Source organism: Martes martes (genome assembly GCF_963455335.1).
Source record: "Martes martes genome assembly, chromosome: 2".
In the NCBI taxonomy this organism is placed as follows: domain Eukaryota; kingdom Metazoa; phylum Chordata; class Mammalia; order Carnivora; family Mustelidae; genus Martes; species Martes martes.
The window spans coordinates 105,651,790-105,670,501 of record NC_137889.1 but is presented as its reverse complement, the minus strand read 5'-3'; the positions used below and the strand labels follow the sequence as shown (position 1 = coordinate 105,670,501).

The 18,712-nt window shown below is 43.4% G+C and overlaps 1 protein-coding gene across 4 annotated transcripts in view; it reads right to left on the bottom strand.

Moving 5' to 3' along the window:
• NPNT (nephronectin) overlaps window positions 1-6,407 on the bottom strand; it is a 78,424-nt gene extending 72,017 nt beyond the window's left edge. For 3 of the 4 annotated variants that reach the window (XM_080796807.1, XM_080796808.1, XM_080796809.1), the window contains exons 1-2: window positions 5,998-6,201; window positions 3,780-3,880 (exon numbers count right to left, since the gene is read on the bottom strand). In XM_080796807.1, the coding sequence (XP_080652933.1) occupies window positions 3,780-3,880; window positions 5,998-6,068 (172 nt within the window). In that variant the 5' untranslated portion in view covers window positions 6,069-6,201. Of the gene's footprint in view, window positions 1-3,779; window positions 3,881-5,997 lie in introns of all 4 variants that reach the window. The other variant, XM_080796806.1, reaches the window with a different exon arrangement.
• Window positions 6,408-18,712: the final 12,305 nt, after the last annotated feature.

Genomic DNA, 18,712 nt, shown 5'->3' with positions numbered 1-18,712 from the left:
GGTGGGAGGATGGGTGAAATAGGGGATGGGGATTAAGGAGGACACTTGTGAGAAGTACCAGGTGATGTACGTAAGTGCTGAATCATTATACTGTACACCTGAAACTAACATTACACTGTATGTTAACTAACCGGAATCTAAATAAAAACTTAAAAAAAAAAAAGAATATAAAACAAAGAATCGAAGGATAGAAAGAAGGTAAGGGTATGACCTCTAAAAGAACTATGAAAACACAACCTGACTGTTTCTGGACTAGGTCCTGCTTTCTGCAACCAGGGAAGAACACTGGGATAGAATGTCAGGTGGCACAGGCAGGAAGCAGAAGATAGCTCCTATGCATGCCTGGGTAGCATCCTTCCTTCCTCAGTCCCTGAGGGAAGGATGAGAAGTCCAGATGAATGCGGCTTGTGGCTGGACACTGTGACCAGGAGTGGGGGCTGAGCAATACGAGATGTATGCAAAGTCAACTGACCCCAAACAAGGCCATGGGAAGGGGAGTAGCAAGCATGTTCTATGTCAATACACCTGCTTGTCTCACAGCAAGAGAGTCAAAACATCTTATATATGCTCGACCAAATGGATTAAATACCAAAGGGTCATGGCACTAGGACATGAGATATAATAAATATATATATATATAATGAGGGTATGGCCTCCCCCACTTACACATCTTCTAAGGGATAAAGTGGGAGCTTCTGTGTCTAGGTGGAGATAGCTTACTTTTGCTTTGCTGAGCTGGTCTGAAGGAAAATTCCTAAGTGAATCGTTGGGAAAAACAAGAACCAAACCTTTGCTGAGGAAAGGAGAATGCTCCTCTTGGGTAAGAACTCTGAAATGATCTGAGGGTCAGAAAGACAAAAACAATTTCACATTAAATTTCCCAGAAGCTCTTTGGAATCTTTGCAGGTAGTCCATTACCAGGTATGAGTTAATGAACAGTGAGGCATTTTTTTTTTCCTTGAATAAATGGAGGGACAAAAGTTTCAATTTCATAAAAGCTTCCTTTAAAAACTAATCAGGAGCTTTCTGTTTATCCCCAGCAAGCCTCTGTTTGGTGTTCTTCCTACTTTGAGCTGACCTCTGGCCCCTACATTCCTCTACCTGTTTATAGCAAAACAAAGACAGGGGAGCTCTAAGCTGACAGGAGACATTTGGACCATCTGAGATTCTGGAAAAAACAAAAGCAAAAAAACACAAGTAAACATCCATCTTTGAACTTGTTTTTACAACTCTGCCATTTATAATATTAATGGTAATGATCCACCCGGCTTTTTTTAATTTAAAAGCATTTTATTTTATTGTACATGGAGAGCCTTGGAATCATTGTTTTTTATTTTGGCAGTAAAATGCAAAAATACATTTATCATGCCTAGAAAACAAAGAATCTGATAGCATGGGTATGTCCCATTCCAGAGCACTCTTTCAAAAGCAGTATTTCTTTATATTTCTTTACTTTCATCAAACATATACATAACATTTACTCTGTGCCAGGAACAGCATTAAGTGCTTTATGAATAACTCATTTACACCTGATTTATGGTCCTGTGAGGTATTATACTATTTTATATCCATTTCAGAGATGAGGAAAATAAAGCACAGAGAAGTTGAATGACTTGCTCAAGGTCACACAGCTAATAAGGGGTGGAACTGAAATTTAAACCCAGGCAGTCTAGCTCAAGTCCACATTCCCCTCCATTACACTGCCTCTCAAACTTTTCACCAAATCTAAGTTGAGGTAAACTGTGATTTGTGCAAGATCATCTTAGACGTTTTTATAACATCACCATTCAATAACTGACTTGTCATTGTTACAGCTTCCTCAGATTCTCAAGGAATACAAAGAAAGAAAAGATAAATACTATCAAATATTACACTTCACCACTTTACGTTCTGTTAGAAGCAAAACAAAGGTATAGAAAATAATAAAACAGTGTCTCATCTCTGCTGGGAAAGCTAGTTTGCTAGGAACTTACTTGGATATTTCAATTCAGTAAGCCACTGTAACTTGGAAAGGTCTTTACGCTCAAATTCAGAATCACCCAGCTGGTGTATACCAGAGAAAATTTAATTACATGTAAAAAGACAGAACAGCTCAGAGAGGTTCTTTCTGGGGAATTCCACAGTTGATGAACCTCTCAGAGACAGAGGAATTTTCTCCTTAGCATTCTTAGAGTGCATCTGGCAGACTGCGTACGTACTCCTACACCCCTGCACCCCTGCCCCTGTAGAATGCTCTGGCACTCTGCCTCCAGAGAAGGTGTTCTCCACTGTGCTCAGGGCCTTCTGCCAAAACAGCTTTGTCCTAGGTAGGCCTGGGGTACTGTGCACACCCCAAAGCACTCCAACCTTCATTTTGGGAGTGCCCTGCCAATTAAGACAGCAAAAGAGGAAATTATCTCCATTCCTCCAAAGAAACTACTCATTTGTTTAAATTTGGGAACAGTGTGTGTGTGTTGGGCCAAGAGAAGTGTCCTCTCTTCACCCTTTGATTATCAAAGCCTGATTGCTCTTCAAATATCCCTCCCTACCCTGGTGGTCTCCAGCTGTGCAAATACTTCAGACACCCTGGTATAATTGGCAGAAGATGACTCCACCAGGTACCATTCTTCTTTTGGACCATCTTCCCTTAAAAACAATTAACCAGTAGAACACAGCAGCTTTGCCTAATTCTTTTGTTTACTAGAAACTGGAGTTACCATCATCTCCCCTTATAAAAAGGGTCAATAGCCCAACTGTGCAAAAGTCTGGCCTAGTGGCTTGCAGGTAACAGACAAACGTTAATCCGCGTTCCCGTTCCGTATCCAACCAGGGATGTCAACCCATGACCATTACTTCCCTCCTCCTCAAAGTTAAGGGCAGATATGCACAATTCTCAAAGATGAAAACAGCTGTGGGAATTCTTAGCTTTCCTAAACTTAAATCTACCCAGGTGCTCCCACCTTTAACATCTCTCTAAGGCAAGCTCTGCCCTGTCCAGCTCCAGACTTCAACTCACCTTTCTATTACTCTAAGCTCCTTTCTCATGAACAATAAAACACTGGGATATAAGGAATCCAACTTCGTTCTCACATCTCACCAAACACACCAACCTAGCACAATGTCCCAGAAATTCACTTGATAATTGCAGATTTTCTCGTAGGGGAAGTGGAATACAATTTTGAGATCCAGATAAAGTTGCAAAGAACAAATTTCTCAAACTTCCATGTTGTGGCTCTGATTTCTACCATTAAAATATCCATGGAAAAGGTAAATATCAGTGTTCTGATTTGGCTCTTATTACATGATTACTTCTAGAACTTAAAAATAATGCTTTTTCACAGGTGTTACTTGATTATGGTGGGTGGTCCATTTAGAACACAGTCAATACAATCTCACTTCAAAAAAAAAAAAAAAAGGTTTACAAATAGGCCACTTTCCACAACAGGTATGGTAAGGATTTTATTAGTGCTATAAGGTTCAGAGTCTGTTTAGTGTAAATACAGTCTAGACTAATTATCTCACCCCCATCTCAGAGTCTGGAGCACAGAAAAGGTCTGATGAGAAAAGAGGAGCTGGAGGTATTGGGGACAAATGCTACAATAAGCATCATAGGCGGTTCTCCGAATAACAAAGCAGGCACCTTACAACTGTTGCCTCAGGTTGAGAAGGGGCAAGGAATGTTGGAACCACACCACCAAGTCTTGCTCAGTAATGAGCCCACTGATGTGCAGAGTGAAGCCATGTATGATGGTGGAAAGCCACACCTCTCAGGTGGAAAGTCCCTGGGGGTTGATACTCACGCTGACACTGTCCCCAGGACCGGCGGGCCCAGCCCCAGCAGCAGTCAATTCTCCCACCATAACGACACAGGCCAATTGAAGACACTATTTGCCTGGGCCACCTACCAAACAAAAAGATTCAAAATAAATAAAAACACTTTTGAAATTAAAAATATTTTCCTGTTATTATTTTTTTAATTTAAGTCACAACCAACAATTTTTGATGAACTCCTTCATGCCTGCAGAAATTTAAGGATAAAACATATTCAGGAAAATAGTTCTGCTGTGATCTAATTCCAAATTTCAGAAAGTTAAACACACACACTCTACACACAGGAGTAGGGGGAAAGGGAGGGGAAGACCCTTTCTTAAATGGAAAAGGCACCAGCTAAAACCAAGAATTCTCAAGGCTGACACTCACAGGGTGGTTTCTGAAGCTTGAAATAAAACAGATTCCTCAAAGACCCACACCTGTTACTTGGGGGAAACCCAGTTGACTGATTTATCATAAACTGAAAAGTATTAAATAATAGGACATGCCAAAGCCAAAAGAAAAAAAAAATCTGCCTTTTATTTCTGCCCTGGAAAAGGGCAGAAAGATGGGAGCTTCCTCAAAATCAAATGAAACAGACCTCTTTGCAAGACTCTTTGGCAAAAAAAATGTTCCCAGAAAAAATAAAACAGTATAAATAAAACCAAGAAGAGTTTAAAGGGTAGCTAATATCTCAAGTGTCCTTGGGGTTTAAAACTTTTCTGCATCAACAATTCATGTTATCTTCCTCACTCATGTAAATAAGGGCTAAAAGTATTCAATTTCAGTATACCAATTTATCCACCAGATTCCACTTTCACACCTTATTTGGTGAATTGTTTCTTTGTTTAGATTCACACCTGACTTTCTGCCCCCAGAGGATCAATGTTTTAATTGGCTGTTTTAAAATTAAAGCTACCTTAAAATCTTGTGCATAACCATGTGATATATTTCCTATTGCAAATGTGTGTGCCAGAAATGCACAACATACCCGAATGTGAGCAAAGAATTGCTTTAATAAAATAAACCAGCCTCTGGCCGCTCCCCACATTTTCTCAAAACACTCCTAATCTTTCCAATTCCCGTTTCTTTTCTCTCCTCCTATACCCTCAAGCCCAAAGTACAAAATAACCCCGAACTCTCGATTTCCTCCGACCAGGTGGTAAACAAGCCATTGCGCTTCTCCTCCTCAACGCTCCGCTGGCTCCCCCGGTTCCCGTTCCCCTCCAGGTACAAGAAAGCCAATCAATCGCGGAACTGATTCGTTCCAAGATTACAAGTAAAACAGGTGCGGCTGTCTTTAGGGAGGCGCAGAGGGATACGTGGCGGGGTCAGAGCCGGGGTGGGGGGTTCCCTGAAAGAGGAAGACTGGATGGCGGCGTGACCCCAGTTAAAATCTCCGCCCGCTGCTCCAGCCTGGTTTCTGCGCGAGCAGCCGCGATCGGCGCTCGGGGCGGGTCTGGTCTCTAATTGCACGGAGGTGGGGTAAGCGAGCACGCCCTCCTGACCCACAGACACACACACACACTCGCCCGAGCGGATCCCGCGGCGGGGGAGAGAGCGCCGCGCGCCGCCGCCAGAGGAGCCGCTGAGTGACAGCGGCGACGGAGCCCGGGTTGTTGGAACCTGTCAGAGCACGCTGCAGCCAGGCTCGCCCCAGGTCTCGGAGCTGTGTGTGCGTGCGTAGCCGTACACAAACACACACGTAGCGCTCCTCACCCCGCCCCAGTCCTTATTTTAAGCCCTCCTCCCTCAAGAAAACCAAGTGCGGAGGCAAACGGGTCCCCCCGGGAAGCCCCATCGCTCCTACGCCCCCACCCTTTGTGTGAGCTGCCCCGCCACCTGAAGTTGCCCCGCTCAAAGAGCCGTCTAAATCACACGCGAGAGCTTCCTGGCCGGCGGGGTCCTGGGCATCACCTCGGCTTACGAGGCTAGCCCGCGCCCTCCCAGCCGAGGTGCGGGGCTCCAGGAGCCTTCCTACTCTTCCCCTGGCCCTAGTCCCCGAGCCGGAGCCTCGCCTGGGCTCCCGGACTCTCAGGGGGCGCCCTCCCCAGCCTCGGACGGCCACAGGTTGCGAGAGCGGTTCGACGGCTCTCCTCCCGCCGACGCCCAACTTCTGGCCGCGCAACCCGGCGGGGAGAGGGGACCCCAGCACTGCGAACGCGAAATTAGCTCTAGAAGAAGAGGGCGCCCCGTGGCCCAACTCACCTCACGTCGAACTCGGCGGCCGCCTGCAGGTAGAGCGAGGAGCCGAGCACCAGCGCCAGGAGGAAATCCATGTCGGGCGGCGAATCGCGGGCGGCAGCGCCTCTGCGCGCGGGGAACAGGTTGGGGGTGCTGGGCGCGGAAGACAGAGGCGCTCGTCTCCTTGGCTCCGGGAGGAGTGCGGGCGCCGCCGCGACTGCAGCTGCTGTCGGAAGAGAGCGGCGCGGCGCGCAGCCGGAGCAGGTCTGCGGCGCGCAGCCGGGAGCCCCCTCTGGCTCCCTCCCCTCGAGGGGAGGTGCTGCAGGGGGAGCTGCACCGCCCGCGGGGAGGGGCGCAGGGGGCGGGGGGCGCGCGTGCGCCTGCCTTGCAGCCCTCGCAGCGCAGGGCCGCGGGTGAGGCCGCTTGGCCCCCTCGGCGGGAAGCTCGGGAGCCGGAGCGCCGAGGGAAGCGGCGTCTCTTGAGGGCCAGCCAAGTGTGGGCGAGCGCCAGGCTGCGAGGAAAGTTGCAAGCCCGGCCTGGGCAAGGGAACGCAGGGCGCTCAGCAGGAAAGGGTGAGCCGAGGAGGGAAGGGGCCCGGGGCGTAGGTGAGCGCTCCGCGGGTTCCGCCCGAACAGGTGGTGACCGCAGGGGCGAGCCGTGGCTTCCACCGGAGGGCGGAGAAGCCGGAGACGGGAGAAGTTTCTGGGGCTGGAGCTGAGCAGTGTCTACACGGAGTGAAACCACAGCACGACTGACGACTTGGACAAATTAGCGGAGGCAAACTCCGGGAGTTTGCTTCTCCCGCAGAGTTGGCAAAGACTTGTTTTTTATTTTGTAACCAACCGAAAGAAATGTTTGGCTCTCCAGTCGAGTTTTGTAGAAGGAACGTGCAGACTGTTTCTATCTCTGCCAGCTCAACTTCAGGCATTTTAGAAGGATAGCAACGGCGCCCCTCCAGGGGCACGTGCAGGCCAGAGAGGGCGGGCTGTACCTACTTAGCAGTCTGTGGGGTCTGATCTTGGGGAGAACATTTAGAAACCATTTTAAACAATCATTCTGTTATTGCAGAGTAAATAATAATAATACTGTACTAAGACTGTTCAAATGAAAACACGCAACGATCATCCTAAAATGCATGCTAAAATATTATCCATTGAGTCACTCCTCTTCTCAAACCCTGTCCCAGTGACTTCCCGGTGCAGAGATGTGCCATCTCTTATATCTCTCAGACTTTGTCCCCTGTTCTCACTCTTCCTCTAGCCCATGACCTCCTTGCCTTTCTCACAGCCTCCAGGCATGCATGCCCCTGCCTTTGCGCCATTGACTGGCTGATACTTCTGCCTGGGCCCAGATATCTGCGTTGGTTCACATTCTCACTTCGTCAGGCTTTGCTCAAATGTCACCTCTTTGAGGAATCCAACCATGACCACCCAAATTTAAAGTTGTCCCCTCAGGATGCCCCATGATTTGGTCTACTTTGTCTTTGCTCCATACCCCTGGTCTTCCAGCATCCTATATAATTTATTTCCTGTTTGTATGTCTTCTTTCTGCTAGGATGCAAACTCTTCAAGGGGCAGTTTCTTTGTTAGTGCCTAGAACAGTGCCTAGCACGTAGTAGGTGCTCATAAATATTTGTTGAATGAGTTTGTTACATTAAAAACTTTTTTTCTATCTTTATTTTCTTTTTTGGGAGTTCTCCAACTTCAAATTTTTAATGGAAAGTTCTGTGGCAGGGTGATCTCACTATCCAGATTTCTTGGTTTGTATAAAAACAGGAATTTTATGCAAGAAAAGGAAAAATAATGGTTTCAACTTAAACGACTCTTTGATTTCCAAGTTGTTTTCTGTTAGCAAAACAAGTTTCTATTTTAATCTCAGGAAATATCCATGCCAATTCAGGCTTGGGACATTATTTTAGGCAAACAGCTTGGTGTCATCTATTTCAGATCTTTCTAATGAAGTCCAAAAATGTAGGAGTCAAAATATTTTTTCTGCAGAAAATCAAATTTTTGTAAGTGTAATGTAGGCTTGGTTCCAGGCTCCAGTGGCTACTCCTTAGACATTTTCTTTGTTTATTGATTCCTGGATTGGATTTGCAAAGAAGCTCTAGCAGAGCAATGGATGAGTATCAAGAAGGGGCTAACCTATAGTCTAAAAGCTGGAGATAGAAGGAAAGGAAGATAGGTGATAGGTGAAAACAGGACGGTATCTGAAGCAAAAGTGAAATGCCTCATCAGCAGGCCTTTTAACATTTTTTCCCATATCTTTTTCTTTGGCTTAGAAAACACTCCATTCATCTGCCTTTTTCATTTAGACCATCCATTTGCCCTTTGGATCCAAGTTTAGCTGACATTTACCCAGGAAGCCTTTTCTGAGTCTTTTGCTAGGCTGAGTCTCTTGTGGTATAATTACAACACAGTGCATCCCATACTGTAACTTGGAAAGCAGTGTGTGTTTAATGCATTGCTCTCTACCACTCTGAGTTCTCTGAGACAGTGACCGATAGGAAGGCACAAGTCCTGGCACAAGGTTTAAATTCAGTGAATATTAAATATTGGATTGGTTTGAATTCATTCTTCTTGGTGAACTTTAACTTCTCCCCTGAGTAAGCAGAAGCTGATTAGATCAGTCTCTGTTGAATCATGGAATGAGGAGACGCTAAAGGATTTCCAAGGTCTACCTGGTTAGTATGCTGCAGCTCTGACCCCCATTCCTGAAACAAGGTGCAGTTCCCCATGGGAGTGACATTTTACTGCTTCAGTCTTGAACACAACCAGCTCAAAACAGTTTGCCTTTCACCATATCTGTACTTTTCCAATAGGACAACTTTTGGGTTAGGTTTCCCACCAGATAATGCCACCTTGCAAGTACTAATTGCAGTGTTCTCACTCACAAATAATTATCACTAATCACAATGTGATACAGATAAATAACAAAATAGGATCACCCAAGCACAACTTCAGACAGTTGGACCTTTAGAGGCTCTCCACTGTTTTGTCTTTATTTTTTTTCCAACAAATATTTATTGAGAGCATACAATGTATTGGCCATTTCTTGGTACTGGGACTTCCGTTGGGAAAAAGACAAGGTTGTGCCCTGAGAGCGTTTACACTGGAGTTGGTTGGGGGTATCGAGGAATAAGTGCTGTGAAGAGAGGATAAAGGTATGAAGAGAGGGTATAAGAAGGATAAGCTGATAGGAGATGGGGTAGGATTTTAGTTAGAGTGATTTGGTCCCCTCTGGAGAGGTGACATTTAAAGAGAGACTGAATAAGGTAATGGTGTGTTGTGAGATGGTATCCAGGCAGGAGGCAGAGAAAATGTGTGTCTTCTATCAAGTTCTCATAGTGGCTCTCAGCAAGCTCTTTCTCCCCCTATCCCACATGCAGTGGTGGCATAAGGACAGGATACCTGCTTTAAGAACTCCTATTAAGAAAAGGGAAGGGGGCGCCTGGGTGGCTCAGTGGTTTAAGCCTCTGCCTTCGGCTGGGGTCATGATCCCAGCGTCCTGGGATCGAGCCCTGCATCGGGCTCTCTGCTCAGCGGGGAGCCTGCTTCCTCCCTTCTCTCTCTGCCTGCCTCTCTGCCTACTTGTGATCTGTCAAATAAAAAAACAAAACAAAACACACACACACAAAAAAAAAAAGATAAAAGGGAAGAATGAGGAGCACGCAACTGCCTGTTCACTGCAGTTTTGACCCCAAGCTGAGCAAGTATTATGGTGATTCTCTGCTCCAACAGCAGAAGAAATGCCTTAGTCAGACAGTCGGCTCACCTCTGTTTCTCCAACTGTGTTCATTCGTCTTCCATGGCCACACCAGGAGGGACTGTTGGAACATGTGTCTTCTTTCTAGGCTATCCCTCATTCACAGCTCTGTCTACTGGTACAAACTTAAGGGTCTGAGTGTTGCTTTGAGGGGCTAACAGAGACAGATATTTGCAGGCCAGACTCATGGTCTCCTTGGCTACCAGATTTCTTTAAAACCCCAATAGGCATCTGATCTAATCGTTTCCAGTCAGTTCCTTGTACCAATACCCATAACCAAAATCTTTTCGACTCCTAGTTCTGAAACCTGCTTTATTTCTTTGCTTCCTTGTGTCCATACCTTACTCTCTCATCTTAATGGAGGCCACCTTGAAGCGAGCTGAAATAAGAGGGTTGTTTGGAAGGGCAACACCCTTACTGTGATCCTTGCCACAAAGCTTAGATCCCTATATTGATATTAATGTTTGGGGTGTCAAAGCTGTGGTCTTTTTCAATCCTAGGGGGCCCTAAATTTCTGGACATTCTCATTTCTTTGCATTCCTGCTTGCAGAGCAACCAGTTTTGGGCCGAGCTCATCTCTTTCTTAAAGTGCCTTGTCAGAGCAACAAGGAGCAGTGAAATACACTAACATTTTCATTTTTTACAAAGATATTCCCTAATATCTTTGTAAGGACACAACTGTCCTTCACGTGATCATCAGTAATGATTTTATGAAATAGTGTGTCTAGGGCCTTTCCAGCCCACACAGGGCAGTTCTAGTTATACCACAGAGCACATCATCCTTTTAAAGAGTAAATAATTCCAATACTCCTTAAACTCTTTTAAATATCTAAAGAGGAGTGCTTATAATTATTCCTAAGGAGTCATTGATATTTAATTCTGGAAAAAAAATAGCTTTCTCACATGTGCCCAAACATACACACAAATATACAGCTCATCTCTGATATAAATATAAATGCAAAAGGCCCTAAATAAAGGATTACAAGTATAGTCTATTAACATACAAAAGAAGCCATTATAATCAAGTTCACAGAAAATGTCTATGTGGGTAAAGGGTTAAAATCCTAGCCCCTTCTGTATGAGAATTTGACCTTATGTTAACTTCCTAGCTCCGTTCCCCTGGCAACCTGATAAGGTGGTTTGTGAAGGATGTTGCTCTGTTGCTGGTAAAAATGGACCCCTGATTGATCAACTGCATGTAGACAGAACAAAATATACCCGGTAGCAAACCACAGCATTGGATGAACCTGAGTTCAGGGACTCTTCTAACTGGATGTGTCCCTTGCAGAGCCCTTGGACACTATGCGGAGGAGGGACTGGCTCCAGAGGGGCATGAGTCTGTTGAGCCCCAGCAGCTTCCCATCTGGATAAAGTGTTTGTCATCATGCCCCTGGGCTGTTCCACTGTGTGAGGAGCTTCACTGAAGAGAAGCCCTTGATGCTGCCGTGCAGGCAAACCCTGGTCCCTGTCCCTTACCCTGAGTATGTAAATGCCAAATGGGACCATTACAGTCTTGGGAGCCTAAATGTTCAGAATATTTACTTAAATCTAAGAAGACCTGAGGTGGCTGCAGACTCCATGATCAGTGCTATTGTTTCCTGATTTAAAAAAAAATAAACTATTAATAATAACTAAAAGAATAATATAGAATGTGAGTACTTGGAAAATTCTTATTCATGTTGGGAATGAGATGCAAATGCCCATATCACCATTTTCATAATGTCCCAGAAATAGGATCTGATGCAGTCAGACAAGGAAAAAGGTGAATTATTGAAAGCAAGAAACGAAGTTTTCATTCAGATGATATGATTAGGCAACTCGAATAGCCAAATAGTCTTTAGAAATTTTATTGGAAAAAAATAAGACTATTTGGTAAGATGGTGACACACCTATGTGAAAAGTTGATATGTAATTTAAAAATTATCAACTTAAAAGATTGAACCCCCAAATTTTATGCCAGCCTTCTCTTTACAAACTGAAGGCATTGGTGTTTCATCTAATATAACACACATGAGCAACCAACAAGCATCAGGCACAACTATTACTGTCAGTGTTTCTCATCTACCTTCAAATAATTCTGCCAAAGACAATAGAAGATTTTACTTGATAGGCCTTTCATTCTATTTTAATATCACTGGAAGAACTGACATGGACACAAATGGCTGACGAAATTAGAAAGCAGTAGTTTGTTTGTTTTTTTAAGATTTTTTAAATTTATTTGACAGAGATCACAAGTAGGAAGAGCAGCAGGCAGAGAGAGAGGGAAGCAGGCTCCCTGCTGAGCAGCGAGCCCAATGTGGGCTTGATTCCAGGACCCTGAGGTTACCACCCAAGCCAAAGGCAGAGGCTCAACCCACTGAGCCACCCAGGAGCCCCTAGAAAGCAGTTCTAATAGTTACAGAGTCATGCTTTAGTCTTCTACTTTTCAGCCCTTTTGGAATTATATCTTAGTGATCTGATGCAAATGGTAAAGCAATTTGGATTCGTGGTTTTGTTTTGTTTTGTTTTGTTTTGTTTTGTTTTTTAAGATTTTTTTGACAGAGAGATCACAAGTAGGCAGAGAGGCAGGCAGAGAGAGAGGGGGAAGCAGACTCCCGGCTGAGCAGAGAGACACATGTGGGGCTCGATCCTAGGACCCTGAGATCATGACTTGGGCCAAAGGCAGAGGATTAACCCACTGAGCCACCAAGGCACCCCAGGATTCATATTTTTATGTAGAAAAATGGATAGGTTGGGGCACCTGGGTGGTGCAATGGGTTAGTTTCATCTAAGGTCATGAGCTCAGGGTCATGAGATCGAGTCCCATATGGGGCTCTGCACTCAGCGCTGAGTCTGCTTAAGATTCTCTCATCCTCTACCCCTCCCCATCTCTGCTCGCTCTCTCCCTCTAAGATAAATGAATATATTTTAAAAATGGAAAGGTTCTTTTATGTTGACAATGAATTTTTAGGATCCATTAACCAGGAATGGTAACACTTCTCTAGCATATCACCTCCAGTATCTTTGGCTTGATACAATAATTGTTCCTCTCATTACTGTACAATTTAATGCAGGTTGGACAGTCTCCTAAGTGTTCCTTTACAATTGGCTATTCAGGGATCAGAGCTCCTTCCATCCTGTGGTCTTCCTAGGGTTCTCCTCACCTAGCCACACAGATAATGGGGAAAGAGTGCAAGCAAGCATACCTGGGTACATGCGGCATTCTGTTGGCCACTACCTCATCACACAACTCCAACGTAGCTGCAAGAAAAATTGGAAAATGTGTTTTTCCAGTATGCCAAAGGAGGAAAATGAAAATTTTAAATTGAATAGCTAACCTTATCTTTGTCCTGGCCTCAAGAAGCTAGTGAACTTGATATTTAATTGCTGCCAGAAAGAAAGCTTAATGTTAATTATAATAATACTAAAAAAAAAATCATTGTCTTTGAAAAAAATTCTCTGTAATTCATTTAATCAATGATTTTCATAATACAACAAGTCAATGTATTTGGGATCCTGAACGTATAATTCACCTGATTTAACTGGGTAAATTGTATAAAGTACTCCATCCAGCACATGGTGTAAGTAGTACAAGCTCGACAGGGGTTGATTACCTCCAAGAAATGTCTTACGGCTGGCAATGAAATGCTTCGCTATAAGATTTTTCTACGTCCAAGGCAGGCAACTGGAGACATTCACATTAACATTTTCCATGCCTAAACCAACGCTGACATGCTGTATTGTGAATATCTCATCCCAACTGAGCTTTTATCAAAGTATTTGAGCAAATTGAAAGTTGCCTAAATCCTCTTGCATCCCACTGCCACATGGGGGAAGTACTAGTTAAGTTTTTCACCTTTCATAATAAATGATCAATCTTCTGGTCTCTAAACATGGATCTGTTTGTTCTGGAACAACACAGGAGGCCAGTTCTTTAGGTAAAATTTTCGTGCTTATAAAATAAATGTTGTTAAAATAAATGATATTTCTGGAAGGCAGTCTAGATAGGGGACATGCTATACACAACTGTGCATTTCCCAAATAGCAACCTTGGATCAAGTTAGACTCTTGGAACTTAACTTAGAACCTGGAAGACTTTTCTCTTACTGAGTTGGGCTTTCAGCTTCTAGGTGTTTATTTCAAAATATAATTAAATAAGATCTGCACCTATACTTTCTGGAAGACTGTTGTGGATATCTTGATCCCATAAGATAACTAGTTTCTTACAGAATTTAGAGCCAAGAAAAAATGTTGTCTCTTCTGAGAAAATGTTATGTCTTTTATCTTTTAGCTTCAGATGAAAACTTACTATATCAGGCTTCCCTTTTAACAATGGTTGCCAGAAAACTATGGAGACTGTAAAAAAAAAAAAAAAAAAAAAAAAGTCATTGCCAGGGCTTAGTGAGAAAAGACAGATGAATGGGCAGAGCACAGATTTTTAGGGCAAGGGAACTATTCTGTAGGATACTATAAAGGTGGGTGCATGTCATTATACGTTGTAAAAACCTATAGAATATACAAGGCTAAGAGTGAACCCTGGTGTTAGACTATAGTCCCTGGTTGATTACAGCATGCCAACATATGTGCATTAGTTGTAACAAATGAACCACTCTGGTGGGGGATGTTGGTAATCGGGAGAACCTCTTCGTGTGTGAGGGCAGGTAGTATATGAGAAATCTTTGTAACTTCCACTCAGTTTTGCTGTGAACCTAAAACTACTCTGAAAAATAAAGTCTATTAACATTTTTAAAGAAGAAAGTATATATATTTTGCCATGAATTTTCCCCAGTAATTTATAGTTTATATGATAGTTGTGTTTAATGTTTTTACTTAAAATTGTAGACAACAATTAAAATTCTCACATAAACTTGGAAGAACACATACAAAAACTAATTAAATATATATATTTAGTGTGTGTATATACACACACATACACACACACACACATATCTGTGGGGGTCTACTCTAAAATATATACTGCGTATATATAATCAAATATATATATACACATACAAACTTGTAGCTGGTGTCTGAAAGGGAGAAGTCTTGGGACATAGATATATATTATCACTTCCCAGGAAGCCCAGAGTTAAAATTCTACCACAAGAGTCATTTTAACTCTTAAGTTGGGTTAGCACGTATGGTCTCCTCCTGCTTTCACTGACCCTCATTTTCCCTTTCTGTTTTATCATCTGAGCCGTTGAACTAAGTATGTGGTCTTCGTCCTGGTTTCTGGCACAGAGCTCCTAAAAACCCCTGGGCTTTCCTGAATGACAAGGATGAGAGGATCTTCTTTTGTTATTCCTAATAAGCCCCCTTTCGACCATAGCTGAGTTAAAGTTAAAAGCTGACTCTTGGGGCACCTGGGCGGCTCAGTGGGTTAAGCCTCTGCCTTCGGCTCAGGTCATGATCTCAGGGTCCTGGGATTGAGCCCCGCATCGGGCTCTCTGCTCAGCAGGGAGCCTACTTTCCCCCTTCTCTCTACCTGCCTCTCTGCCTGTTTGTGATCTCTGTCTGTCAAATAAATAAATGGCATCTTAAAAAAAAAAAAAAAAAAAAAAAAAAAAAAAGCTGACTCTGCTGTTGCCCAGAAACTTTCAGGCCCAATTCTAGCCACCTGAGGAGGGGTCGAGGATAGGAGATTGAGTACACGCACCAGTGATCCATCTGATTAATCATGTCCACGTGAGGAAGCCTCCATGAAAACCCTAAAGGCCTGGATCCCACGAGAGTCCCGGTTGGTGAGCCCATCCTCGTGCCAGGTGGGTGGCAGCCTGGAGAGGGCGCCCCTTCCCACATTTCCCTTTGCAACGCAGCCATCTGGTCTTTCCTGAGTTGTATCCCTCATAATAAACTGGTAAGAATGTTTCCCTGAGTCCTGTGAGCCATTCTAGCGAAGCATTGAACCCGAGAAGAGAGTTATGGGAACCCCTGATTTATGGCTGGTCAGTCACAGGTACCAGTGACAACCTGCAACCTGTAACTGGTGTCTGGAGGGGGAGCGGTCTTGTGACTGAGCACTTAGCTCATTCCGGGTAGCTGCTGTCATAATTAAATTGTAGGATACCCAGCTGGTGTCTACAGAGAATTAGAGAATTACTTGATATGGAAAACCCACACATTTGGTATCAGAAGTGTTATAAGTAGGAAGAAACAGAATTTTCTTTTATTACCCTTATTTTATGCTGTGATTTCTTGAGACTTTTCTCTGAGTCCATTTTGGAAAGAAGCAGGATTAAAATTTTAATAAATAAAAAGATAAAAATACAGTCTCCCAACTATTAACATTTAGGCTTGATCTAAAAGCTGTTGCTTAGTTATTTGTTTGTTTGTTGTTCTGGTATTTCCCATAAAAGTTTTTTTTTTTTTTCTGCTTCTGACACTGAGTTCTGCTCTCTAGAAAACCTTTAAATTTCTAATTGTACTATCTTCCCTACAAAGGGGTCATTCACCTTCTTTATATTCCCTTTTCCCCCTCTGCTTAAACAATAAACTCTGTCTCCCACAGAAGAGATTTTTTTTTTTTTTTTCCTAAATGGAGATGCAAAATGCAGTTCCAAGACCTCACAACTCTTGGTTAGAAAGCTCCTTATTGTGTAATTTTTTACTTTTTCTGTCCCAGGTAGAAAAAAGGAAACATCATACCATATACATCTCAAGCTATATGGTTTACTGAATGAGCAAGGCCTTACTCTCCAGCCCAAATAAGCTGAAATGTAAAATTCACTGAAATCACGTAGTTGGAGGATACTGGTAGATAATTGTTTTTAATTACAGAGTGTCTCCAACTCCAGTAAATGTGCATGTTAACTACAATTAATCTGCAAAATTATCCACCAAAGAAATCAAAGCATTTTAGTGATATTGTCTCATTTTTCTTAATGCATGTCTAGGAATAATGTTATGAGTTGGAAAAACTTTAATTAAGGAAAAATTAATGCAAGATAAGACTTGGGGTCAGTCTTCAGATTTAATTCCACTCTGACAACTACTAGTTGAGCTCTGACTGAAACTCCTGAACCTCAGTTTCTTTCTATTATGCAGGAATACTAATGTATTGGGTATGTATAATTTTCTGTATATTATATTGTTTTGACATCTTGGGAAACCATTCAGGCTGGAAAGAAACTACTCTTCCCCTGGCTAATTCTCACAGATGGCCAAAGCCCCCCCCCCCCATTCCATCCCTTTCCCCCTTCCTCTCCTCCCCTCCCCCGACCCCAGCATGACTTTGATATGCAAACTAACCCATCTAAAATCACCCCTCTGCTACTGGCCTATGCATCCCAGAACTAATATTACTCTGCCCTATCTCAGGACCAGGTGCCAGGGGACCAGGGACCAGCCCTATAGACCAAAACCCACCAAAATTATTCACACTAGTTAATCCTAAACTCATTACCTTGTCCTTCCTTGCCTTTTCCACAGAAATCCCAGTGATGGGTGTTCCTTCCTACTCCTACCCTCTGCCTCCTGACCTCCCCGGTGTTTTCCATGTGGCCCCACATTGCATCCTCCTGTCTCTAGGACACTAGAGTTTTGTTCTCTAGAAAATCTTTAAACTTTTGAGTAAACTTTTGTTTTTGCCTGACCCACTCTTCTGTATCCTCTTGTGGCCATACTGGACTGACCTTCTCATAAAGAATATAAACCAGCCAACATGTGTCTTGCAGTTACTGTGAAAATACAATGCCATCATTACAGCACTTGCTACAGATAAAACATTCAAGTAATGGTAGCTGTTAGGAAGAGTAAGTCTAACATAAGATGCGTAACCCCGACATCGATGATCCGATCACACTGCATGCTCTGGTGTATCTGAATATAAAGCTGTGGAGCGTCTGTACCTCTTTTTTATTATATTTTTATTAGGTTCCGTTAACCACCGTATAGTATGTCATTAGTGTCTGCCCTTCTGTCTCCTTCCACAGTATCTACATAGAAAGGAATGCTGGACCATTTCTGCATTTTTATGAGTTCGTTTTTGGGGTTTTTTTTTCCCCCACAGGGATTTCCTGTTTCTTACTGTGATGGAGGCAGGAAGCAGAGGCTCCTGTCTTTCAACAACAGGTATGAATTCTGCCAACAGAATAGCCAGTTTAAGCCTCCAGATAGGGAGGGATTCACCTGGACTAGAGACATAAAGAATTTGTTATTTTTAATGGAATAAAGATGAAAGTGATACATACCAACTCAGAAGAAGGAACAGAAAGCCCTGACCAGACTTTATATCCAGGTTCAGTTTCTAGGAGTTGTGCCAAACCCTCCCTGCCAGGCAGGAGATGTCCTCTCACCTCATGGCAACCCTTGGTGCAATGAGCTCAAATTTCTTTATAGACAAGAAGAGAGATTTATTTTGTCCAGTAAATAATTTAACAGGTTATCTATTGCACAACTCTTATGTGTATTGCACTGTATTACATCTCAGTCCTATCCAACCTTGCCAGCTTCATCCCTGTGGTCATTATTTTGGTTTTGTTTTCCTAAAAAACAACAGCAGCAACAGATAAGATTGGTTATTGTCACCAGGCAGTTGCCATATTTATGGTAGTGAATCAATCTTTTTTTTTTAAACTCATCAAGAGTAACCCTGGGATTATGGGCTAGAAGAAAGGACATTAAAACTCAGAAGGTCAGGAATAAGAGGTCCCAAGAACTTGAGGAACATCCTGGAAACTGAAGAAGATCCCAAAGACCTTCCTCAAGGTATTGGTGATGTGATTTATAATATAAAATAACATATATAATCATCGTTGGATTTACCATCCATGGTGAAGATCCGGATCTCCTTAAAGATGTTTCCAATTTTTCCCATTGACCTACCCATGTCTTTAAAACCCATCTTCTCGGGCGCCTGGGTGGCTCAGTGGGTTAAAGCCTCTGCCTTCGGCTCAGGTCATGATCCCAGGGTCCTGGGATGGAGCCCCGCATCGGGCTCTCTGCTCAGCGGGGAGCCTGCTTCCCTTCCTCTCTCTCTGGCTGCCTCTCTGCCTAC